The 23,520-nt window shown below is 68.4% G+C and overlaps 4 protein-coding genes across 7 annotated transcripts; all 4 read left to right on the plus strand.

The window, feature by feature from the left end:
- The first annotated feature begins 441 nt into the window (after nt 1-441).
- On the plus strand, nt 442-12,644 carry SEPTIN12 (septin 12). 2 transcript variants are annotated; one of them, XM_063171271.1, is made up of 11 exons: nt 442-518; nt 2,585-3,526; nt 9,189-9,407; nt 10,006-10,134; nt 10,299-10,380; nt 10,476-10,613; nt 11,476-11,593; nt 11,670-11,765; nt 11,876-11,972; nt 12,143-12,194; nt 12,297-12,644. In XM_063171271.1, the coding sequence occupies exons 1-11, from the start codon at nt 464-466 to the stop codon at nt 12,439-12,441; spliced, it is 2,073 nt and encodes a 690-aa protein (XP_063027341.1). In that variant the 5' UTR covers nt 442-463; the 3' UTR covers nt 12,442-12,644. The 2 variants fall into 2 exon arrangements, with proteins under 2 accessions (XP_063027341.1, XP_063027339.1); XM_063171269.1 differs by lacking the exons at nt 442-518; nt 2,585-3,526 and adding an exon at nt 8,437-8,537.
- On the plus strand, nt 4,113-6,554 carry LOC134426337 (spidroin-2-like). Its single transcript, XM_063171273.1, has 2 exons — nt 4,113-4,469; nt 4,511-6,554. Exon 2 carries the CDS (start codon nt 5,142-5,144, stop codon nt 5,856-5,858), a length of 717 nt encoding a protein of 238 aa, XP_063027343.1. The 5' UTR covers nt 4,113-4,469; nt 4,511-5,141; the 3' UTR covers nt 5,859-6,554.
- Nucleotides 12,645-12,783: 139 nt separating the features above from the next.
- LOC134426336 (myeloid-associated differentiation marker homolog) lies at nt 12,784-14,485 on the plus strand. The gene has a single exon (XM_063171272.1). It carries the CDS (start codon nt 13,362-13,364, stop codon nt 14,226-14,228), a length of 867 nt encoding a protein of 288 aa, XP_063027342.1. The 5' UTR covers nt 12,784-13,361; the 3' UTR covers nt 14,229-14,485.
- A 2,015-nt stretch (nt 14,486-16,500) lies between these two features.
- On the plus strand, nt 16,501-23,518 carry LOC134426339 (cytoplasmic phosphatidylinositol transfer protein 1-like). Of its 3 annotated transcripts, XR_010029964.1 has the most exons (11): nt 17,027-17,050; nt 17,657-17,770; nt 18,867-19,015; nt 20,403-20,491; nt 20,654-20,661; nt 21,092-21,163; nt 21,250-21,345; nt 21,443-21,598; nt 21,672-21,735; nt 22,204-22,339; nt 22,638-22,761. XR_010029964.1 is itself a non-coding variant. In XM_063171276.1 (10 exons), exons 2-10 carry the CDS (start codon nt 17,723-17,725, stop codon nt 22,901-22,903), a joined length of 948 nt encoding a protein of 315 aa, XP_063027346.1. In that variant the 5' UTR covers nt 16,501-16,518; nt 17,657-17,722; the 3' UTR covers nt 22,904-23,518. The 3 variants fall into 3 exon arrangements, 2 of the variants coding, with proteins under 2 accessions (XP_063027346.1, XP_063027345.1); XM_063171276.1 differs by lacking the exons at nt 17,027-17,050; nt 22,204-22,339 and adding an exon at nt 16,501-16,518 and having other exon boundaries at nt 22,638-23,518; XM_063171275.1 differs by lacking the exon at nt 22,204-22,339 and having other exon boundaries at nt 22,638-23,518.
- Nucleotides 23,519-23,520: the final 2 nt, after the last annotated feature.

Raw genomic sequence — 23,520 nt, forward strand, 5'->3', positions numbered from 1 at the left:
GCTGGAAGCCCCCTGCCCCTGAGCCTGCCCCCAGCCTGGCCAGGGTCCCTCCCCGCCTCTCCGGCACCTCCATCCCGCCCGGCATCCTCCAGCCCTCCCCAGCCTTGCTGGGATCGCTCCGGCCTGGCCAGGAGCCCCCCGGCTCTCCGGGCCCCCCAGGCTGCCCGGGCCCCCATTCGGGGCTGCTGCACCCCCATCCCCATCCCCATCGCCATCCCCATCCCGGCACGGGGCGGGCCCGGGGCAGCGGGGGGGTCCCGGGCCGGGGCGGGGGCGCAGGCGGGACCTCCCCCTCCCCTCCCTTTCCCCTCCCCTCCCCCGGCCCGTCCCCTCCTCCTTCCCCTCCCGCCGAGGGCAGCGGCGCCGGCCCGTCCCGTGCCGGGCTCGGTGGGCTCGGCCGCGCTGCCCCCTCCGCGTGCGGGGGTCGCGGGTGGGCGGCAGCCCCGGCCCCCCCCGGCCCGCCATGGCCCGGCTCTCGGTCAAGGAGCACCTGGACGGGATCCTCTCCGACTTCGAAGGTGCGGGACCCCCCCTCGGGGCTGGGAGGAGCGGGGGTTCCCTGGCGGGTGTCCCGGGGGTGTCCCTGGGGTGTCCCGGGGATGTCCCGGGGGTGTCCCGGGGGTGTCCCCAAGGTGGGGGGGGCTCTGCTGCCCTGGGGTCTCGGGGCCGGGGGTGCCCCCCAAGGGCTGAGCATGGTGGGGGCTGCACTCCCCCCGCCCGGAGGCTGATTTTGGGGGCGATGCTGCTGGCTGAGCTTTTGGGGGGCCTGGGTGTCCCCAAGAGGGAGCGGGGGGCACTGGGGTTCGGTCCGGGGGTTCGGCTGCTGCTGGGTTGGGGACCCTGGGTGGGCTGAGCGTGGTGGGGGCTGCGATTTGGGGGATGCTGAGCTGGAGCCTGAGGGGCTCCCCGAGCTCTCAGCGCCGCAGGGGCTGCGCTCCCCTCGGGGGTGGGCACTGGGTTGGGGGGTGGCGCCCCCGGGGCTGCACATGGCGGGGACACGGGTGACCCCAGGAATGGGCACCGTGGGGGCTGCTCTGCCCCCGGCCCGGGGGCTGCGGGGCTGCTCTGGGGGGCGGCCGAGGCTGCGGGGAAGGTGCGGGACCCCCCAGCCCGCGGTGTCCCCGTGCGCGCTCCCGCGTGTGCGCGCTCTGCCCGCGGGCCGGGCCGGGGGCGGGAGGCGAAACCCGACCCGGGGGCTGCTGCTGCCCTCGCCGGGGAGGAATGTGTGCACCTACCCCGGGCACCTTAACCCCGCCGCTGCCGGGGACACCCCCAGCCCCCGCCGAACCCCCACAGCCCCCCTGAACCTCCTGGCGCCCCCGAGCACCCTGCCACCCCTCTAAACCCCCTGGCACCCCCTCTCAACATCTCCACCTCCTGACGCCCCACCTGCACCCTCTGCCATTCCCCCGAGCCCCCATCCGTCCCAAACCTCCTGCCGCCCCCCCTTCTCCCTCTGCCACCCCCACCTTGCCCCGCATCCCCTCGTTGCTGCCGCTGCCCATCACACCTGGATGAGGCCGGCTCAGGAGCCAGAGGCAGGTTTGGGGTGAAAGGAGGCATTTTGGGCGGTAACAAAGCACAGGCGGGGATGTGGGGAGGGGGTCGCGGCCCCGTGACCCCGTGGCCCTCGGTGGGGCAGGGCCGGACAATTCCCTGCCCTGGGGACAGCGGTGATCGGCAGCGCCCACGCCCCGGCCCCTGACCCTGACCCTGCCCCGGGCACAGCGCGCAGGGCACGGGGCACCGGGGAGGGCACGGGGCACAGGGGAGGGCACAGACACGGACCCTGAGCCCCCGCTGCCCCCGCACCGAGGAAGAGGAGGGTGCGGGCGGGCCGGTGCCAGCCCGTGGGTGCCGGGGCAGGCTGGCACACGCGGACAGGATGCAGGGGCGCAGCGAGGCCGCCCCCACGGAGCCCCCCGGGGGAAGCAGCCGCTCGGCGCTGGCAGCGAGGGAGGCTCCGGGCTCCCCGCGCTGTCCCGGCTGCTTCCCGGGGCAAGGAGGGGGCGGCTGCACCGCGGGGGCTTCACGGGGTCCCCCCGTGGGGTCGGTGCCACCCGGAGCGGCCCTGCGGGAGCTTTGCGGCCCCGGGGAGCCGAGGGCCCGTGTGGGGATGTTGGCACCGGGGCTGTGCCAGGGCCCGTGGGAGGCGCAGCAGCAGCAGCAGAGCGGGCTGTGACAGTCCCCGAGCGGGGCGATGGCGCTGCCGCCAGCGGGCTGCAGGGTTAAGGGCCGGGAAAGGGCAGGAATCCTCCCCGGCTGCCGGGAGGGATGCAGGGGGAGAGGGGAGAGGGTCAGGCGGGGATCCGGTTACTCGGCCGGATCCCTTTCAGGGGGAATAAAGCGGGCAGTGTGCTGCGAGGGGAGCCGGCAGCACCGGCCAGATCGACCGGGGAACAATGATAAACCCTCGGGGACAGCGGGGCTGGGGAGGAGCTGGCGCCGGGCCGGGGTCCTCGGTGGGACGGGCTCACCATCAGGGGCACCTCTGGGTGATGGGGGGACACACATGGGGCAGGGCAGGGCACGGGTGCCATCGGGGACCACTCCGGTGCCACCATCTCTCTCTCTCTGTCCCCAGCGCTCAAGAAGTCGTTTGAGGCAGAAGATGGGGACGAGGCCCCGGGCTCATTGCTGTCCCCAGGCGAGAGCCACCAGCCCCTGCAGCCCGGCCACCCGCCCCGCCTGGGCCCCGTGCCCAGCCCCGTGCTGCGGACCCGCCTCGGCACCGGCCCGGCCACCGGCAGAGCCAACGGCACCGGCGGCACCGGCATCGCCCGCGCCGCCTCCTTCCAGAGCCGCCAGGCCTCGGCCGCGGGCCCGGGCAGCGACGGGGAGAGCCAGCGCAGCTCCTCCTCCAGCCTGGAGAGCCCCGCGCCCACCGGGCCCCCCCAGCCCCCGGGCAGCCCCCCGGTCTCCAGCCCCGGCCTGAAGAAGGTCCCGTCCCACGGCAGCGTGTTCCCGGCGGAGCTGGACCATCCCCTCCGCGGGGCCGCCGCCAGCCACGGCTCCCTGCCGGCGCTGGACCTGCACATCGCCGAGGAGCCGGGCCTGGGGACGCAGCCCTGGGGCACGCAGAGCTCTGCAGCGCAGCCTCGCACCCAGCAGCCTTCCTCCTCATCCTCCTCCTCCGCGCTGCCCCCGTACGATGGCACAGAGACGGCCCCGGGGCTGCCCCCGGCTCCCCGCGCGGTGTCCCAGCCCCAGCGCAGGGTCCCCCTCAGCCCCAGCCCGTCCCGCCGAGCCCCTGCCCAGCCCTGGGCACCGGGGGATGCGGCTGAGGGCAGGGCAGGGGCGCTGCCAGCGCTGCCAGCCCCCCAGGCCGCCACCTTCAGGCTGGTGTCGCAGCCTCAGACGGTGCAGGTGAGCTCCCAGCCCGCCTTCCCGGGGGCGCTGGTGCTGCTGCCGGCCCCGGGCCCCCTCCCTAGCGCCGGGCAGGCGGCACCGCGGGGACCCCGCGTGGTGGCAGCGGCTCCCGGCGAGCCTGCGGACGGCGGCGGGGCAGCGGCGACGCCGGAGCACGGTAGGACTCGTTGCTGTCCCCGTCCCTCTGTCCCCCTCGGCGGGCGCAGGAGCCGATGCGGGAGGAGCGAGCGGTGACGGCGGCTTTGGGGACGGGCCGCCCGCCGCTCCCCGTGCCGAGCGGAGCTGTGGAGCCGAGCGGAGCTGGCGGCGCTCCCGGCCCGCCCGTCCCCGCGGTGCTGGCGGCGCTCCCGGCCCGCCCGGCGCTGGAGCGGCCCGTGAGCCCCGCGCGTGCCGCCCGCCTATCGCCCGATCTTGTCCCGCGTCCAGCGCTTTCTTCCCCTCGCATCCCTCGCGGCTTGGCACGGGGCTGGATCCTGTTCCTCCCTCCCCGCGGGCCTCGGCGGGTGGCGGGGGGCCAGGCGGAGCGGGGCGTGCTCGGCGTGCGCCCGGTGCCGCGGGCAGCGCTGCCCGGATCCCGGCGCCGCTCCCGTGCCCTCGGCTCCCGCCGTGCCAGCCCCGTGCCCGTGCCCGGGCCCCAAGTGTCCCTTTGCCCAGCGGCTGCTCCGGAGGGCGCCGGGCGGGCCGGGACGCGGCTGCCGCTGCTCCCTGGCTGGGTGCTCGGGGCTCTTTGCCCGTCTCGCTGCTGTCGCGGAGCCGCCGTGGCCGGGCCCTAAGTACTGACGCGGCGAAGGCATCCATACATCTGCTCTGAATCATCCCCAGCAATGCCCCTGGCCCTGCTGCCCAGCCAGCCCGGCTGCCCGCGGCTCCCCGGGCCAGGGATGGGGCTGGGGACAGCCCGGGTCATGGGGACACGGGGCAACAGAGCCCGAGGTGAGAGAGGTGATGGGGACACTGAAGGACAGTGCTCAGGGCTGAGAGGTGATGGGGACACTGAGGGACAATGCTCAGGGCTGAGAGGTGATGGGGACACTGAAGGACAGTGCTCAGGGCTGAGACAGGTGATGGGGACACTGAGGGACAGTGCTCAGGGCTGAGAGGTGATGGGGACACTGAGGGACAGTGCTCAGGGCTGACACAGGTGATGGGGACACTGAGGGACAATGCTCAGGGCTGAGAGGTGATGGGGACACTGAAGGACAGTGCTCAGGGCTGAGAGGTTGTGGGGACACTGAGGGACAGTGCTCAGGGCTGAGAGGTGATGGGGACACTGAGGGACAGTGCTCAGGGCTGACACAGGTTGATGGGGACAAGGATGTGGTGTTCAGGGCTGTCAGGAGTGATGGGGACCCAAAGGACAGCAGTTGGGACAGTGCCAAGGTGACAGGGACATGGGGGAACAGAGCTCGAGGTGAGACAGGTGATGGGGACACTGAGGGACAATGCTGACACAGGTCATGGGGACACAAAGGGTCAGCAGTTGGGGTGATGCCGAGGTGACAGGGACATGGGGACGCTGTACTTGGGGCCAAGCCGGGCTGATGGGAGCGCAAAGGGAAAGTGCTGAGGGCTAAGAGGAGGTGACAAGGACACAGGACCAAGCTGTGGTGATGCAGTCGTGCTCAGGGCTGAGCTGGAGTCATGGGGACACGGTGCTCGGGGCCAAGCCAGGGTCACAGGGAGACAAGGGACAGCGCTCAGGGCTGTGACAGGGACACAGCGCTCAAGAGCAAGCTGGGGTGACAGGGAAATGGGGACACGGAGGCGGGGCGATGAGGGGACACGCTCAGGCCAGAGCCGTGTTGGTGGCCGGCAGCCGAGCCCAGGCTGGGGGCACACGGAGCCAGCGGGCAGCGGGTGGCACCGGCTGCCCTGCAGATGGCCCGGGGCTGGCAGGGGGCTGGCAGGCGCTGCTGGGCACGGCGGGTTCTGTGCCAGGAAGAGGTGGGATCGTGCGGTTTCCTCTCCCGGGAGGCCAGCCCGGCCCCCAGCCGCTGACACCCGCGGTGGCCGCGGGCACCGAGGCGCGGTGGGTCCCGCAGGAGGGAGCCCCGCAGGAGGAAGCTCCCAGCGAGCCGCCGCATTTCGCATTTCACTTCCACGCCGGGTCGCCCACGCAGGGCCCGGGGCGAGGAGGAGGAGGAGCGGAGGAGGAGCCGTGGGCAGCAGCCGCCTTCTGCCTCGCACCCCAGGAGCCATTTGGCCCCGGTGTCCGGCTCTCGGCGGCAGCAGCCCCGGCTCAGGTAGGGATGGCGCGGTGGCAGCGGGCAGGGGGTGTGCGGGCACAGGGGCCGGGTGACTCGTCCCTGTCCCTTGTCCCCTGTCCCCAGCAGCGCTGCAGGCGCGGGGTTTCGCTCGATGCTTCACTTCTGCTTCTGCTCGCCGTGGGTCCCCAGCCACCCCAGCCCGGTCCCGTGGCTCCCAGGGCCAGACGGACGGGCTGGCTCCGAGTCTGGCTGCACATGGGGACTGTCACCTCTGTCCCCTGAGGTCGTGTGTGGCACTGGGAGAGGCGCTGGTGTTTCTGGGTCGGATCAGCCGGGCAGGCAGAGCTGTGGTGTGCCAGGGTGGTGGGTGCATGCCCAAAAACCTCCATCCCTGTGCCAGGGGGATCAGCTCCCCTGTGCTGGACCCAGAGCTGGCTCTCCCCATCCCGTGCCCGGGATGGGTCTGGAGCAGTGGTGAGCAGCCGGACGGGAGCTCCTGTCCCAGCTCATCCTCTCCCAGCACCCTCCACCCTAGAAGCTTTATTACAGGCTTCCCGGGGAACTGGCCAATTAACCCTGCATCGGTAATTAAAATCCATGGAGGACAGACCACGGACCCGGGATTACTTGTCCCTGTCTGGAAAATAAGAGCATCCGTGATGAGTCCTGGAACAGGTCTGGCGGCAGGAGCCATTTGCCCCGGGGCTCCCTGGGGATGCCGAGAGCTCCCACGTGGCTGCCGGGCTGCTGCCCATTGCCAGCGGGGCTTTGGGCACCGAGGGCAGGGCCACGGGGGGCTCTGGACCCTGGGGGTGGCAGCGGGGGGTGCAGCTCCCAGTGTCACCCCAGATGTGCCCTCTGGCTGTGGCTGTGTCCTGGCAGGGCACAGGGCAGTGGCTGAGCCCCTCTGTGGGGGCTGCACCCCAGGGACCACCCCGGGGAGCTGGGGGGGACAAGCACCAAATCCCACCTGCTCCCTCCTGCGCCCGGGATGTCCCAGAACCCGGGATATCCCATCCCACTGCTCCCTCCTGCAGTGCCCAGCGCCCGGGATATCCCAGTGCCTGCAGTGCCCAGTACCAGGGATATCCCAGTGCTCCTCCTGCAGTGCCCAGTACCAGGGATATCCCAGAACCCGGGATATCCCATCCCAGTGCTCCCTCCTGCAGTGCCCAGAACCTGGGATATCCCATCCCACTGCTCCTTCCTGCACTGCCCTGTGCCCGGGATATCCCAGTGCCTGCAGTGCCCAGCACCCGGGATATCCCAGAACCCGGGATATCCCATCCCACTGCTCCTTCCTGCACTGCCAGGATATCCCAGTGCTGTCTCCTGCAGTGCCCAGCCATCCAGAATATTCCAGTGCTCCCTCCTGCAGTGCCCAGCACCCTGGATGGCCCCAGAGGCTGCACCACTTGGCTCTGGATGTGTCCTGGCAGCTGCCAAGGCTGGCAGGGATGGGAAGGGTGCCAGGCTGGGGGCACAGGGGTGATGTCTCTCTGGGCTGAGGGCTGCCGTAGCTGTCGGGCTCCTCTCCCTGCTGGGCGCCTCCCACCCGCCGTCGCTGCCAGCCTGTGGAGCAGCACCCTGTTGGCACGGTCGGTGCTGGGTGGGTGGATCCCCGCTGGGATGGGCATCCCGCCCTCCCCAGCCCCCCGGCCGGGTGTCGCCGCTGTCACCAGGAAATCCGCGGCTGTTTCACCACTTCCGAGGAACACCCCGACCAAGGGGGCGCAGGGACAGCTGGGACGTGCGACAGCGCTGTCCCCAAGCCTGCCATCCCTCTGGCACCCGGTGGGCACGGGGTGCGGGTGGCTCCCACGCCGGGATGCCGTTGCCATGGCAATGGGGGTGTTCATCTCCATCATCTCCGGGCGCCCGGGCTGGCTCAGGCCGGGCCCTGCCCTCATGTCCCTTGTCCCCTGGCTGCGTGGCACACGGACACGGTCTCAGCAGGTCCCTCGCAGCCTGGGCCATCGCAAGCTGCCGCTCCAGCCCCGCCGGTGCCAAGCGCCGGCTGGCACACGCGGGGGAGGCTGCGGCGTGTGGGGACGCAAGCGCCGTGGGGCACTGCGGCAGTGGGGCGGGTGGCAGGGCCACCACCCCCTGTCCCACCCCGCCGGGCACAGGGGCTGCTGGGGAGGGCGGGGGGCACAGACAGCGCGGGGCGGTCCGCGGGTGCCAGTGGGGATCGTGCCCACGGCCGAGCACTCCCGCTCCCAGTCAGGGCCACGGGGTGAGGGGGACAAAGCGAGGATTGGGGGTGTCCTGTGCCGTGGGAGGGGTCCCCATCCGTGCTGGTCCGGCACAGGGTGGGCATAGCCGGGTGGGCACTGCCGGGCTGGCACAGCCAGGTTGGCACAGCCGGGTGGGCACAGCCGGGTTGGCACTGCCGGGCTGGCACAGCCGGGTTGGCACAGCCGGGTGGGCACAGCCGGGTGGGCACTGCCGGGCTGGCACTGCCGGGCTGCCACAGCCGGGTTGGCACAGCCGGGCTGCCACAGCCGGGTGGGCACAGCCGTGTTTCAACAGCCGGGTGGGCACAGCCGCGTTGGCACAGCCGGGTTGGCACTGCCGGGCTGCCACAGCCGGGTTGGCACAGCCGGGTGGGCGCAGCCGGGTGGGCACAGCCGGGTTGGCACAGCCGGGTGGGCACAGCCGGGTTGGCACTGCCGGGCTGGCACAGCCGGGCTGGCACAGCCTCCCCGCCCCCAGGCGATCGGCAGAGCGGGCGCAGGGGCTCGGCCGCGCTGGGGAGGGGGCTGCGGGGGGCGGGCATTGCCATGCTGGTCATGCGTGGGAGCCGCAGCCTCGGCGGAGCGGGGCTGGTGCCAGCCGGGAGCTCGGAGCGAAGGGAAGGGAAGGGAGGGAAGGGGCCGGGCTGCGATGGGGGCGCGGGTGGCGCCCCCGGGACCCCCCCGGCCGTAGCGGGGCGCTGAGCGAGGGCACCGCGGCGCCGAGGTAGGACCCGAACAATGGCCGGGCTGGGAGGCGGCAGCGGCAGGAGGAGGAGGAGGAGGAGGAGGAGGAGGAAGGGGATTTGGGGCTGCCGCACAAAGGGCTGGGGCGGGCACGGCGCTCCGGTGGCCCCGGTGTGGGGCACGCTCCGGGCACCGTGCCCGGGCAAACCCCGCGTGTCCCTGGGGGTCGGGTTGTGCCGGGGATTGCGCTGCACCCGCGGTGCCCCCGTGCCCAGTGCCGGGGCACAGCGTGGGTGCGCTGTGGGGTGGCACAGCCTGCCCCGGGGCCGGAGCGGTGCCCGGTGACCGCGTGGGCTGGGCAGAAGGTGCTGGGCACGGCCGCGGTGCCCGACGATCGCAGGGCAGCCGGTGGCACCGCGGGGTCCGGTGGCACGACCACCCCAAAGATGCCCCTGGCACCTGCCCGGAGCCTGGCGCGGGGGGTGCCGTGCCCCCGTTGCCATGCCCGGCCTCACCGGCGCCCGGGAATGTGCCAGGGCTGCGTGCCCGCCGCCACCGCCGCTGCCGGGGCAACGCTGCCGGCGCAGGGCTGGCACCGAGGGTGGGCACCGAGGGGTGGCACCGAGGGGTGGGCACGGAGGGGTGGGCACCCGGGCTCCAGGCTCACCGCTTTGCCCATCCCGCGGTGCAGGGAGCAGCCTGGAGCCCGAGGAGCGCAGCATGGAGCCGCCGGCCGTGCCGGAGCAGGAGGAGGAGGAGGAGGAGGAGGAGGAGGGGGCGGTGCCCCTCTCCATGGCGCCCGGCCCCGTGGGCTGCCAGCTCTTCGGATACGTGGGAATCGAAGCCGTGCTCGACCAGATGAAAATCAAAACCATGAAGACAGGCTTTGAGTTCAACATCATGGTTGTGGGTGAGCGCCGGGCGTGGGGTTTGCTCCTGGGTGGGGTGGGAATACTGGCTCCGATTCCACCATGCCAGGAGAAATCATGCTTTTAAGGGATTCTAAGGAAATTTAACTGATTTAAGTAGCAAGCAATCGAAAATGAGTAATATCCCATACCGCATAGCATAGTAATGCTGGTAGGTGAGCTCATCTCAGCCTCTGAGATGCTCCCAAATGGATTTTGAGGGGCTGTCGCCTTGGGGAATGAATTTGTTTGGAAGATAAACCAGACTAGCCCAATCTGGGATGCCCCCAGATGTGTACCAGGGGTTGTCACCTTGGGGAACAAATTTATTCCTGGGATAAAATGGACTGTCCCAACCTCTGGTGTGGTCCCAAGTAGATACCAAGGGGTTATTGCCTTGGGGAAGAAATTTATTTGGGGATAAAGCAGAGTTACCCCAAACTCTGGTTGCTCCCAAGTAGATATCAAGAGGTTATTGCCTTGGGGAAGAAATTTATTTGGGGATAAAGCAGAGTTATCCCAAACTCTGGGTGGCTCCCAAGGGGATATGGAGATGTTACTGGCCTGGGGGACAAACCAGAGGTGCTGGTGTCCCCTCAGGGCAGAGCGGGCTGGGGAAGTCCACGATGGTGAACACCCTCTTCAAGTCCAAGGTGAGCCGCAAGTCCTCGCAGCCCGGCCAGGAGGAACGCATTCCCAAAACTGTGCAGCTGCAGTCCATCACCCACAGTAAGGTCACCACCATGGTCACCATCACCTCCCACCAGCCCTCGGGAGAAGCAGGGGGCTGGGCTGGGGTCTGAAGCTGTGTTCACAGCCTCAAACCATCCCCCATGCCTGCTCCCCTGCTTTTCCCCAATGTTCCCTCCCCCTGACCCACCTGTGCCCCACAGTCATCCAGGAGAAGGGGGTGAAGATGAAGCTGACGGTGACCGACACGCCAGGCTTTGGGGACCAGATCAACAATGACAACTGGTAGGACTCAATGGGGAGCAGGAGCCCAGCTCCCTGGGTGGCACTTTGGGGTGAGGGTTGAGCTCAGGTGCCGTCCCTCAACTCCTCATCCTCAGCTGGGACCCCATCATCAAATACATCAACGAGCAGTACGAGAGGTACCTGCGGGAGGAGATCCTCATCACCCGCAAGAGGAAGATCCCGGACACCCGAGTCCATGGATGTGTCTACTTTGTGCCCCCCACAGGTCACTGGTGAGTGGCCCCCGCTCACAGCACCCACAGGTGATGGGGTCACCATGGGGTGGTTGTGCCACCCTGGGATGACAGTGGTGGGGTCACCCTGAGGTGATGGTGGTGGAGTCTGGGGACATAACCCCACCCTGAGGTGATGGTGGTGGAGTCTGGGGTGATAACCCCATCCTGAAGTGATGGTGGTGGAGTCTGGGGTGATAAACCCACCCTGAGGTGATGGTGGTGGAGTCTGGGGACATAACCCCACCCTGAGGTGATGGTGGTGGAGTCTGGGGTGATAACCCCACCCTGAGGTGATGGTGGTGGAGTCTGGGGTGATAACCCCACCCTGAGGTGATGGTGGTGGTGTCTGGGGTGATAAACCCACCCTGAGGTGATGGTGGTGGTGTCTGGGGTGATAACCCCACCCTGAGGTGATGGTGGTGGAGTCTGGGGTGATAACCCCATCCTGAAGTGATGGTGGTGGAGTCTGGTGTGATAAACCCACCCTGAGGTGATGGTGGTGGAGTCTGGTGTGATAAACCCATCCTGAAGTGATGGTGGTGGAGTCTGGGGTGATAACCCCACCCTGAGGTGATGGTGGTGGAGGCACCTCAGGGTGACTCTGGAGTGGTCGTGGTGTGGTCACCCCATGGTGACAGTGGCAGGGTGGTCACTGTGGGGTGGTTGTGTCACCCTGGGATGATGATGGTGGGGTCACCCCAGGGTGACAGAGATAGGGTATCAACATGGGGAGGTCGTGGGGTGGTCTCTCAGGGTGATAGCGCTGGGGTCACCTCAGAGTGACCTGCCATGGTAGTGGTGGGGTCACCCCACAGTGACAGAGGTGGGCACAGCCTGGAGTGACGCTGGCCCTTGCCAGGCTGCGCCCGCTGGACCTGGAGTTCATGCGGCGGCTCAGCAAGATCGTCAACGTGGTGCCGGTGATCGCCAAGGCCGACACGCTCACCCTGGAGGAACGGGCAGAATTCAAGCAGAGGGTGAGGACAGCTCCCCAGGGGGCTCCTGGGCTGCCCCATGTCCCCCCCAGCCTGGCTCAAGCCCTGTGTCCCCCAGATCCAGGAGGACCTGAGGACCCACGCCATCAGCGTGTACCCGCAGGAGGACTTCGACCAGGACCCCGAGGACAGGGCACTGAACAACAGGATTCGTGTGAGTGCCGGGGTCCTGGGACTGAGGGACCATCCTGGGGGGCAGGGTGGGGCACAGGGACCCTGGGGACCCCAGGGGACACCAAGGGCGAGCACAGCCTCTGCTGGCAGGAGAAGATTCCCTTCGCCGTGGTGGGGGCAGACCAGGAGCACCAGGTGAATGGCAAGCGGGTGCTGGGCCGCAAGACCAAGTGGGGCATCATCGAAGGTGAGCAGAGCCCCTCACCCCCAGGCCCTGCACCCACGGTGTGTCCTCGCCTGGGGGGGTGCCAGGCCATGGCAGGTGGCACAGAGCTGTGCTGGGCTCTGGTGGCACCCAGAGCATCCCAGTGCCAGCGAGCCCTCCTGCCAACGCTGCCCCTCTGCCTTGCCTTGCAGTGGAGAACCCGGCCCACTGCGAGTTCCCCCTGCTGCAGGACCTGCTGATCCGGTGAGAGGGGACAGGGCTGGGAGTGCTGGACCCCCCCGGGGTGACAGCAGGGTGGGGGGGACAGTGACATGATGCCCTTCCTCCCCGTGCCACCCTGGGCAGGTCACACCTGCAGGACCTGAAGGACATCACCCACAACGTCCACTACGAGAGTTACCGCGTGCGGCGGCTGAACGAGAGCAACCGGCCGGGGCTGGGCCCCCTCAACGGGCTGCCCGCCAAGGGCGAGGCCAGCAGCCACCTCTGAGCCACCCTGTGCCCCCAGAGCACCGCTGCACCCATGGCAGTGCCCACCCCTGCCCACCATGGCTGTGCCAGGAACCTGCCTGGGGTGAAGAGCCCCCCCAGGAGTGCCCACCTGCCCTGACATGGGTCCCTCATCCCCAAGCTCTGCCACGGGCACAGACCCCCGGACCCTGTGTGACATTAAAGGTTAATCCAGAGCCTTCAGCCTTCGCCCTCCTGCTGGACTCCCAAGTTTTGATGTGCCACCGCCCTCCTGTGCTGCCCTGGCTGCTGTGGCCCCCGGGCAGGCTGGGGAAGGGGAGGTGCCGCCTGTGGGGTGTGCCCGGGTTGCAGATGCCCTCCCCTGGCCACCTCACCCACCCTCCCCAGCCAGGCAGCTGGCACAGCTGGACTTTGAGCCGCTTATCGGGTGCTGGAGGTGCCGGGAGGGGAGCGGAGGTGCCAGAGGGGTGTGGAGGTGTCGCCTGCAAGGGTGTGAAGGGGCTACACCCAGCTGTGTGTGCCAGGGGCACTGCATGGGTGCAGCCCCTAAACCCCTCAGGGTGACCCAGTGGGTGCTGCCCCAGGGCTGCCAAGCCCTGCCACCTGTCACAGTGTCGGGGTGCCCCCCGGTACTCCAGGGGTGCATGAAAGGCCCTTTTGTACCTCCTGTCGCGGGCAGGGCTGCGGCTCGCTGCCAGGGCGCTGGCACACGGTGGCACACGGCGGCTTCCTGCCCGCCCCGGCCCCGCCGTCCCCGCCCTTTGCCCGGCCCCGCGTTAATGATCCACCAGCCCCGGCAGCCAGCGGCGTGGTGGCAGCGGCAGCAGAGCCGGGGGTCCTTGGCACGGGCGGCTCGGGGGGGCTGGCGGCTCTGCCCTCCTGCCCAGCCCCGGATAAGAGCGGCTGCGGGCAGCGCCCAGCGGGCAGAGCGGCCGCGCCATGGCCACGCTGAACCTGCGCGCCCTCACCTCCTGGGTGGGCATCGCCCGCCTCCTCGCCGTGGTGCTGTCCTGCCTCTCCTTCAGCCTGGTGGCCTCCACCGGGGACTTCTGGGGTCCCTACGGGACGTGGTGCATGTTCACCTGGTGCTTCTGCTTCGCCGTGACGCTGCTGGTGCTGCTGCTGGAGCTGCTGGAGCTCTACCCGCTGCTGCCGCTCTCCTGGGATGACTTCACCTCGGCTTTCTCCATGCTGGCCGCTCTGATGGTCTTCACCTCCTCGGTGGTGTTCCCTGCCACGTTCATCAAGAGCCCCTGCAGCAGCAGCCAGTGTGCCCGGCAGGCCGTGGCCACCACCTCCTCCTGCCTCTGCTTCGTCGCCTACGCCCTCGAGGTGTCGCTGACCCGCGCCAAGCCCGGCGACATCAGCAGCTTCCTCTCCACCGTGCCCGGGCTCCTCAAGGTCTTTGAAGCCTACGTGGCTTGCCTGATCTTCTCCCTGCTGGACACGGGTGAATACACAAGGCGATCTGGCCTGATGTGGTGCGTGGCTGTCTACTCGCTCTGCTTCATCTTCACCCTCCTCATCATCATCTTCACCATCGGCCGCTGCCTCACCTACATCCCCTGCCCGCTGGAGAAGGTGCTGGTGGGCTACAACGCGCTGGCCCTGCTGATGTACCTCACTGCCATGGTCGTGTGGCCCCTCTACAGCTTGGGGGGCCGGGGCCGCCCCGATCCCTGCGGCCCGAACTGCCCGTGGAACAAGAACCTGGGGATCACCTTCCTCACCATCTTCAACCTCATCGCCTACTTGGTGGACCTGGTCTACTCCACCAGGATGGTTTTCTTCAGGGCGCCTCCCTAAGGGCTCGGGGCGGGGCTGGGGGCGGTGGGACGCGGCTGGTGCTGGCGGAGCTGAGGAAGGGGCCGGGTGCCTCGGAGAGCTCCTTGTGCCGGGGCAGAGAGCCAGGGCTGAGCCGGGGGTGAGCCGGGGGTGAGCCGGGGGTGCGCTCAGCCCGGGGCCCCAGGGGCTGCACAGACACGGGGGCTGGAGGGGCCACCAGGGGCTCCCGGAACCACGGAGCTTGAGGGGGCTTTGGCATTAAATTGGGTCATTTTTCACTTGTTTCTGCCTCCTCTTTCTTCCCCTTCCCAACCTGCTGCAGAATCCCTGCTGGGGGCTGAGAAACTGGGGGGCACCATTGGCACTGGGAGCCGTGGGTGACTTTGGGGGGCACCAGGCTCCAGAAAACCCTTCCTACTCCTTGTTGACTCGGCACTGGAGTGAAGCAGGGCATGACCAGGAAAAGCCCAGCCCGGATGCCTTTTTTTTGGCACCTGCACAGAGCCCTGCCAAACAGGTTCAGGAGGAATGCAGCTGTTGGGGGGGCTGAGAGCGCTCCAGTACTTGTCACCAGCATGGCCGGGTCCTTGTCACCACCACAGTCCCACAGTGGGAGCCCTGCTGGCTTTGGTCTCAGCCACGCAGGCTGGAGTCCTCCTCTGGGGAATGCTGTGGTGTTTCCTCCCTGGGGAAAATGGGGAGGGGGGTGGCTGCCACCACTGCCACCAGAGCTGGGGGTGCTGTCACACACCACGGGGACAGTGACACCACAGGCTGGTATGTGGGAAGGAGGCAGAGGTGCAGGCAGGCAGGGAAGGTGTTCCTGCGGGCAGAGCTCCTGGCACTGCCCTCCCGGATGTGGCATGGGTGCCCGTGGGGCACCCTGGCAGGTTTTGGGGCCACTGTCCCCACGCTGCTCCTTCTGCCACCGCTTGTCCTGGCCACAGCCTGCGGCCATCCCTGCTGCCTTGGGGCTGTGTCGGGGCCCCTCAGCCCTGCCCTGGGGCTCACAGGGTGGCACAAAGTGGGGTCCCCACCACCAGGAGGTGGCACAGACTGGCAGGTGGGACTTCTATGGCCACTGCAGTGCTGGGTCCCAGCAGTGCCAGTGATGGCAGCACCACAGGGTGGCCTGGGGGGTCCCCTTTGCCCAATCCCTGTCCCCACACGTTGACACTGATGGGCCATTGCCCTGCACCCCAGGCAGCTGGGCTGGAGATCATGGCAGAGTTTTGGGAGGAAATAACAGGAAAATGGCAGCGGTGAGGCCCAGCAATGCCCGGGATGATGGAGATTAGCAGAGGAAGGAGGACGGGAGGCGCAGGGAGTGACAGGGGTGTCACTGCTGATGAGCTGTGCTGGTGGCCGTGGGTGGCACGTGGGCAGTGCCAGCACGTGGGGTGTGCTGAGGCTGGGGGACAGGGCCAGCCTGGCAGCGGGGTGCAGGTGAGTGGCTGAGGGGCTTTGGGGGTGCCCGGGGGGTGCAGCCCAGGAGCCCCACGGGGGCATCTCTCAGCTGGGACACATGATGGTGCTGGGGGACCGGAGACCTGGTGGCTGCGGGAAGCCCCGGTGCCGGTCTGTGCAGTGCTGGGTGCCCCGGTGCCGGTCTCTGCCGTGCCAGAGGAACCCTGGGGCTGGAGGGTGTCTCGGTGCCGTGCCACGGTGGCGTGGTGCCGGTGTCGCTGTCACTGTGGTGCCAATGCCGGTGCCGGTCCGGTCCAGGTGCGGTGCGATGCCGGTGTCGGTGCGGTGTTGGTGCCGGTGTAGGTGTGGTGCCGCTGCCGGTGCGGTGCCGGTGCCGGTGTCGGTGCGGTGCCGGTGCCGGTGTAGGTGTGGTGCTGTGTAGGTGCAGTGCGATGCTGGTGTCAGTGTGGTGCCGGTGCCGGTGTAGGTGCGGTGCCGGTCCCGGTCCAGGTGCAGTGCGGTGCCGGTGCGGTGCCGGTGCCGGTGTAGGTGCGGTGCCGGTGTCGGTGTAGGTGCGGTGCCGGTGCCGGTGTCAGTGCGGTGCCGGTGCCGGTGCTGGTGCGGTGCCAGTGCCGGTGTAGGTGCAGTGCCGGTGCCGGTGTCGGTGCGGTACCGGTGTCGGTGCGGTACCGGTGCCGGTGTAGGTGCGGTGCCGGTGTAGGTGCGGTGCCGGTGTCAGTGCGGTGCCGGTGCCGGTGCCGGTGCATTCCTCCCCCTAGGGGTCGGTGTGCCGCGGCGCGGGAGGCGGTGCGGGGGGCGGCTCGCTCCTGCGCACGGCCCGGGACGGCCGGGGCACGGCGGCGGCGGCGGCGGCGGCGGAGGGAGCGGGCACCGCCGCGGGCCGGTGAGTGCGGGCGGGGGCTCGGCCCGGGGGGACGCGGCCGCGGGCAGCGCTGGGGAAGGGGCGGCCGAGCCCGGCCGGGGGGCTCCTCCTTTAGCAGCCGGCGGGGGCCGGTCTGGGCTGCCGGGATGGGGAGGGGAATCCGTGCCCTGCAGCGTTCCGGTGAGTCCCGGGGCTGTCCCCTCCCGTTTGCCCCGGCGTTGGGGTTCCTGCAGCTGGCACCAGCACCCTGCCCTCTGCCCCGTCAGCAGGGTGTCCCCCAGGGATGCCCCTGTAGCCTCAGACGGCTTTGCGGCCCCAGGGACGCTCCTGTGTCCCCCGGTGCCCCCAAAGCTGCCCTTGTGCCCCGCTATAACCCTGTACCCCAAGGATGTCCCTGTGTCCCCAGCTGGTAAAATCCCATGTGAGCCCCCATCTGCCCTTCCAAGGCCTGACCCCCCATCCGGGGTGACTTTCAGGAGGGCCCACATCCCCTCCCTTCTCTGTGGGGCTGGGGGCACATCCAGGAGCCCCCCGAGCTGTCCTGATGCTCACTGTGAGTATCCCCAGCCCTGGCAGGGTGACAGCCTGGCAGTGCCATGGGTGTGGCGGGTGCTGGGGGGCAGCCCCAGGGTGGTGCTGCCTGGGATGGGTGCTGGGGGAAGCCTCGGGGAAGGGGATCCAGGTCCTGCCCAGGGAAGGGATGTCCTCCATCAGGGGGGACACCTGAGTACCCCTCAGGACAGGGCAGTGTGGGTGCCCGCAGCTGGGCCCCAGGAGCACCGGGTAAGCCTGACCCCATCCTCACGTCCCTACAACCCTCCTGCCACACTGGCCACCACAGCCGGGCGGGGATGTGGCACCCCGAAGGGACAGCACCCTGTTTTGGGGGGACACGTGCGCTCCGAGGGGACGCGTTTGTGCGCCCGGCAGGGACGGGGTTAAGGCCGGGAGGGTTTTGGGGTGCCGGGGTGTCCCCAGCTGGGTACACCCAGGCTGCTCCTCGCACGGGTGACCTCACGCCACTGCCATGGCAACGCTCGTGAAGTCACGGCGAGCGGGGCGGCAGCTCCGAGCCGGGGAGCGGGGCCGGCAGCGCGGGAGGCAGCGCCGCGTCCCCCCCGCTGCCCGCCCGCCCCAGCATGAGCCGTGTCCCCGGCAGCGCCCACGCCTCCGCCTGAGCCCGCGCTGCCCGCCGTGCCCGTGGCACCCCGCCCGAGGTGCCACCATGCTGGTCAAGGAGTACCGCATCTGCATGCCGCTCACCACCGAGGAGGTGAGGGGGCCAGGGGGGGGCTGCGGGGCTCACGGCCAGGGGATCGGTTCTGCCCTGGGAGGGACGCGGTGACCCCTGTGCTGTGCCCTCGTTGCACGGCTGGTGGCAGGGATGGGATGGGCTCGGGGTGTGCCGTGCCAGGGCCGAGCCGTGCTTTGGGCTGTGGGTGTGGGGACAGCCCGTCCTGGGCACGGTGACCTCGGGGCACAGCAGGACCGGGGGATGGATGCCCGTGGCACGGCAGGGACCATAAACTCCGTCCCTGCTCGGGCATGGAGCCTGGATGCTGTCGGCAAACAGCGCTGGCAGCACCCGTGGGCAAAGGTCTCTCCCTGGTGCCTGCTCTTTGGGGAGTGGTGCCCACCCTGGGCAGTGCCATCCCTCCTTGGAAGCACCTGGGGAAGGGTTTAATTCAGGCAGAGCGGGGTGGTAAAATCCTGCTGGTGATTGTGGTGGTGGATGGGATCTTCAGCAGAACAGTCCAAGCCTTATTGCACAGCTGCACCCCCAAACACACATCTACACCCTCATGGTCATATACCTGACACAGGGACATCCAGACACATCATATAGATAATATAATATAGACATTTCTCCCTGGCTTCCATCCCCAAACACACATCTACACCCTCATGGTCATATACCTGACACAGGGACATCCAGATATACCATATAGATTGTATAATATAGACATTTCTCCCTGGCTTCCATCCCCAAACACACATCTACACCCTCATGGTCATATACCTGACACAGACAGGTCCAGATACATCACACAGATAATAATCTATATCAAATATCATACAGATCTTTCTCCCTGGATCCCAGGTAGTTTGCTGAGCAGAAAACCTTCAGGAATTCTGCAAGGCACTGGGACAGCACAGGGAGAGCAGGATCCAGCCCCTGCCTGGGAGCTGGGACAGCTCAGGGACACGGGAGGTCACACAGGGTGCCCCAGGAACCCCCTGCCCTCTGCACGGCTCAGGCTCTGCCACCCCTTGCTCCGTGCCTCAGTTTCCCCTCTGGGCAGCGTGGCGCAGCCCCCGGGCGGTGCCAGCGGGGCCGGGGGCGCTGAGGGCGGGCTCTGTGCCGGCAGTACCGCGTGGGGCAGCTCTACACCATCAGCAAGCACAGCCACCAGGAGAGCGAGAAGGGCGAGGGCGTGGAGGTGGTGAAGAACGAGCCCCACGAGGACCCCGTGCACGGCCCCGGGCAGTTCACGGAGAAGCGAGTGCACCTCTCCAGGTGAGCCTGGGATGGCGCTGGGGGCAGGGCAGGGGTGCATGGCAGGAGCATCCTCCAAAATCACCGGGGAACGTCTTTGCTGGGTCGTGGACAGCCTGATTCCCAGGGTTACCCCCATTATTTCCTGTGCTCCTTCCATCATTTCCCGGGGTGCCCTCATCTCCTGGGGTCCAGTGATCTTGGGGGGCTGCACTGATCTTGGGGGGCTGCACCCATCCCCCAGGCACCCACCCATCTTCAAGGGCTGTGTGTGTGTCTCCCAGTGGGACCCCCAAATCCTTGCGGCCATCTTTGGGGTGTGCATCCAATTTTGGGAGCTGCCTTTATCTCTCAGGCTGCACCCATCTCCTGGGGTGCTCTGATCTTGGGGGGGCTGCACCCATCTTTGGGAGCTTTGGGTCGGCCCATCCTAGGGGTTCACCCCTCTCCAGGGGGCTGCCCTCTTCTCACGGGGTGCACCCACCCCAGGACATGCGCCCACCTTGCAGGGGTGCACCCCTGGGTGCTGCTGGGTGCCTGATCTGGGCCTTGGCAGTGCCCTGGCCGCGGGGGTGTCCCCGTGGGGCAGCAGCACTGTCCCCATGTCCCCTCAGCTCCTGCGGGCACGGGCTGCTCCCCACCAGGAGCTGCTGGTGTGAGACAGGTTATTTTTAGCTGCGGCACTCACGATTCCCCTCTCGCCTGAAATTTATTTATAACCCCTGAAAATTAATCAAAACCCACCTCCCGAGCCCCCAGGGGACCCGATCCTGCCGGGGGGCTGGGGAGGGACAGGAGCACCCGGGGGGCTCAGCCCTGGGGAGGGCAAGGGGTCCTGGGGAAGGGTGAGGGTCCAGGATGGGGGGTGGGTGTTCCTTGGGGAGGGGTCAGGGTGTCTGGGGAGGAGCTGGGGAAGCTGAGGGGCACTCGGGTGGAGATGAGGAGTTGGCACAGATCCCTGGGGGTCCTGGAGTACAGGTGAAGGTGCTGGGGAGGTGGCTGGGGTCTCTGGTAGGGGAGGGCTGGGGCACTGGGGAGGGTCCTGGGGAGGTAACAGGGGTCCCTGAGGGTGCTGTGAGGGGCAGGTGATGATCCAGGGGTGTAAAGGAGGGTCCTGGGGAGGTGACAGGGGTCCCTGGGGGTGTCCTGAGGTGCACATGACAGTGTTGGAATACAGACGGAGGTGCTGGGGAGGTGGGAGTGGCTCCTGGGAGAGGTGCTGGGATGCAGATGAGGGTCCTGAGGTGCAGGTGAGAGTCTCTGGGGTGGAGGTGAGGGTGCCAGGTAGCAGGTGGGGTTCCTGGGGTGGGAATGGGGATCCCAGAGCCAGGCTGTGCTTGGCAGTGCAGGGCTGGGTGGCACCAGCCGTGTCCTGTTCTGAGGGGGTCTCCTGACGTGGTGCCCACAGCAAACTGCCAAGCTGGGCACGGGCAGTGACCCCCCGCATCTTCTACATCACCGAGAAGGCCTGGAACTACTACCCCTACACCATCACAGGTGAGCCTGGCAGGGCATGGCATGGGCACCCTGGGCACCCTGTCCCTGCCCACTGGGTGGGAGCTGCAGGAGCTGCCCCCGGTCTCACTGCTCCCTCTCTCCCCTGTGATATCACCCGGTGATGCCGCCCTGTGATGCCAATGTGCCATGGTGTCCCTGCAGAGTACACGGTAAGGGGCTGGCATGGGATGACCCGTGCCCTCCCCCAGTAGGTGGCTGGGCAGGGGGCACTGGGTGGGCATTTTTGGGGGTGGGTGTCCTTTGGGATGGACATCCTTTAGGAGTGGGTGTCCATCAGGGTGAGTGTCACCATGGGGGTGGCCCTTGGGTGGATGTCCTTAGGGCTGGGCACCCCTCGGGGTGGGTGTCCCTTGGGGCTCAGATTTCCTTGGAAATGGGAATCCCCTGGAGAGGGTGTCCTTGTGGCTGGGTGTTCCTTGAGGATGAGCATCCTTGGAGGTGGGTGTCCCTCAGGGCTGGGTGGTCCCTCAGGATCGGTGTCCCTGGACTGCACATCTTTTGGGTGTGGGGTGTCCCTCGGGGTGGGGTGTCCCTGGGAGTGGTGTCCCTCGGGGCACAGCTGACAGCCACTCCCTGCAGTGCTCCTTCCTGCCCAAGTTCTCCATCTACATCGAGACCAAGTACGAGGACAACTGCGGGGACAGCGAGAATGTGAGTGAGCAGTGCAGCTGAGACCTGGCAAACTCATCACCTCATGACTTGTGGCCCGTGTCACTCATCCTCCCTCCCCTCCCCAGATCTTCCACAGTGACAAAATCCTTGGTGACCACGAGGTCTCTTTCCTGGACATCGCCTTCGATGAGATCCCTGAGCGCTACTACCGCAGCCTGGAGGTACCAGGGCTGGGGACCAGGGAGCTCCTTGAGCCACCCCCTTGTCTCCTGTCCCGAGAGAGGGAACTCATGACCCTGATGTTCCCCACCCCCCCAGGACCCCCGTTTCTTCAGCTCGGCCAAGACGGGCCGGGGGCCGCTGCGGGAGGGCTGGCGCCAGCACACCAAGCCCATCATGTGCTCCTACAAACTGGTGAGCGTCAAGTTCGAGGTGTGGGGGCTGCAGACACGCGTGGAGCAGTTCGTGCACAAGGTGAGGGGGGCCAAGGGGGGCTGGGGGGCATTGGGGGGGCAGTGACAGGGTGCTGACCCCCATGGGGTTGCAGGTGATCCGGGACATCCTGCTGATCGGGCACCGGCAGGCTTTCGCCTGGGTGGACGAGTGGTGCGGTGAGTCCGAGGGGGCACACGGTGGGGAGGGGGCACACAGTGCCCATGGAGGCAGGGGCTGCAGGGCAGACTGCTGATGCCACTGACCCCACCACAGCTCCTGCTCCTCCTCTGCCTGTGCTGCTGCCTGCACTGCCTGCACTGCCTGCATTCCCTGCACTCCCTGCACTGCCTGCACTGCCTATGCTGCCTGCACTGCCTGTGCTGCCTATGCTGCCTGCACTGCCTGCATTCCCTGCACTGCCTGCACTGCCTGTGCTTCCAGCTCACCCCTGCCTGCACACGCCCCCCTGCACCCCTTGGGGAGGATGGGCAGAGGGGTCCCAGCACCCTGCCTGTGCTGCCTGCACCCCCATTCTGGCAGGGACACGCGCTGCCACGTGCGGGCACGGGGACGGGAGCCCCGGGTTTGGTGACAGCTGGCAGTGGGTGCCAGGCCATCCTGGTGAGTGGCTCTCTGCCTTCCAGACATGTCCCTGGAAGAGGTCCGGGCCTTCGAGACTCAGATGCAAGTGGCCACAAACCAAAAGCTGGGGAGCCAGCACCCCTAAGCCCCTCTGCCTGCCGGGGACAGACACCCCGGAGCCCGCCTTGCTGCCTGGGGGTGGGTGCAGGCAGGGGGGCTTGTGCCCCCCCTGCACCCCGCGGCGGAGTGTGCCCCCTTCCCAGCCGCCCTCCCTGCGTGTCCCCTGCCTGCGCTGCCTGCGTCACCTGCCCATCCCTTCCCGCCTGCTGTCTGGGCTGGCGCTGGAGCTGGGGAGCTGGCTGCGCTGCCCAGCATCCCCTTCCCTGCCCGTCCCCCCGTCCCTTCCTGTCCCCCAGCTCGGTGGGGAGGCTGCCCGGGATGAGGGGTGCCGGAGGCGGCCGTGCCGAGCGGCCCCAAGCGCGGCTGTGCTCGGCAGGGATGACCATGGAGGAGGTGCGGCGCTACGAGCAGGAGACGCAGGAGGCCACCAACGAGCTCATCGGCCTGGTGCCACCGGCCATCTCGGTCAGCGAGGTGGGGCAGCCCACGGCCACGCACTCGGCCCCTGCCAGCGCCCCCTCCACCCCCCTCAGCGACGAGGCCCCCGAGTTCCTGGCTCCCCCCAAGACTCGCCCAAGGAAGAAGTCGGCTCCGGAGACCCTGACGCTGCCCGCGCTGCGGGAACGCGCTGGCGCCGAGTGACGCCGGCAGTGCCGCTCCGTGCCGGACTGTGCCAGCTCTGCCGCCCAGGTGCAGAGCCCAGGGAGGGACCCGGAGCCGCTGCCAGGGCGCTGGCAGCCCTGGGGTGTGCTGGCCTCCCTGAGCCACCGTGGGTGCCCACTCGGGTCAGTGCCAGCACTGCCACGCCAGACCCGCTGGCTGCACCGGGAGCGGACGCCAGGCCAGTGCGGGCCCCCGGCAGCGTCGGGCGATGCCGCGGGAGCTGCTTCCCTCGACTCCACCCGCCCCGGTGTCCCCAAGGGCCACCGAGGCTGGCAAGCAGTGGGGAGGTGAGAGCTGGTGCCCATTTGCCGTGGCCGGGCTGGTGGCCGGTGCCAGGCTGGAGCAGTGCCCTGCAGGGTAGGCACCAGCGTGGAGGCACAGTGAGGGTGACAGTGACAGTGACAGCCACGGCTGGGGCTCCCCACTGGACCCCAAGGGGCTGCACGGCCCCGTGCACGGCTGGTCCCACAGTCAGGGTCCCCTTTGCTGTCCCTCCAGAGGCTGTGGCTGCTTGAGGGGGCTGGGGTGGGCTCAGCCCCTCGTTTTCTTTAGGGAAACAAAGGCCTTTTTGGAAATAAAGCTCGAGACACGGCAGC

Source organism: Melospiza melodia, chromosome 18 (assembly GCF_035770615.1).
Source record: "Melospiza melodia melodia isolate bMelMel2 chromosome 18, bMelMel2.pri, whole genome shotgun sequence".
NCBI lineage: Eukaryota > Metazoa > Chordata > Aves > Passeriformes > Passerellidae > Melospiza > Melospiza melodia.

What these genes read in the sequence shown, in the direction of transcription:
- SEPTIN12 (XM_063171271.1), top strand. Translation starts at nt 464, where the DNA reads ATGGCCCGGCTCTCGGTCAAGGAGCACCTGGACGGGATCCTCTCCGAC. An exon ending in AGCGGCGACGCCGGAGCACG is followed by an intron (nt 3,527 to 9,188) that starts GTAGGACTCGTT and finishes CCCGCGGTGCAG; the next exon opens with GGAGCAGCCTGGAGCCCGAG. An exon ending in CAAGTGGGGCATCATCGAAG is followed by an intron (nt 11,973 to 12,142) that starts GTGAGCAGAGCC and finishes CTTGCCTTGCAG; the next exon opens with TGGAGAACCCGGCCCACTGC.
- LOC134426337 (XM_063171273.1), top strand. Translation starts at nt 5,142, where the DNA reads ATGAGGGGACACGCTCAGGCCAGAGCCGTGTTGGTGGCCGGCAGCCGA.
- LOC134426336 (XM_063171272.1), top strand. Translation starts at nt 13,362, where the DNA reads ATGGCCACGCTGAACCTGCGCGCCCTCACCTCCTGGGTGGGCATCGCC.
- LOC134426339 (XM_063171275.1), top strand. An exon ending in ACTGCGGGGACAGCGAGAAT is followed by an intron (nt 21,164 to 21,249) that starts GTGAGTGAGCAG and finishes TCCCCTCCCCAG; the next exon opens with ATCTTCCACAGTGACAAAAT. An exon ending in GCTACTACCGCAGCCTGGAG is followed by an intron (nt 21,346 to 21,442) that starts GTACCAGGGCTG and finishes CCACCCCCCCAG; the next exon opens with GACCCCCGTTTCTTCAGCTC.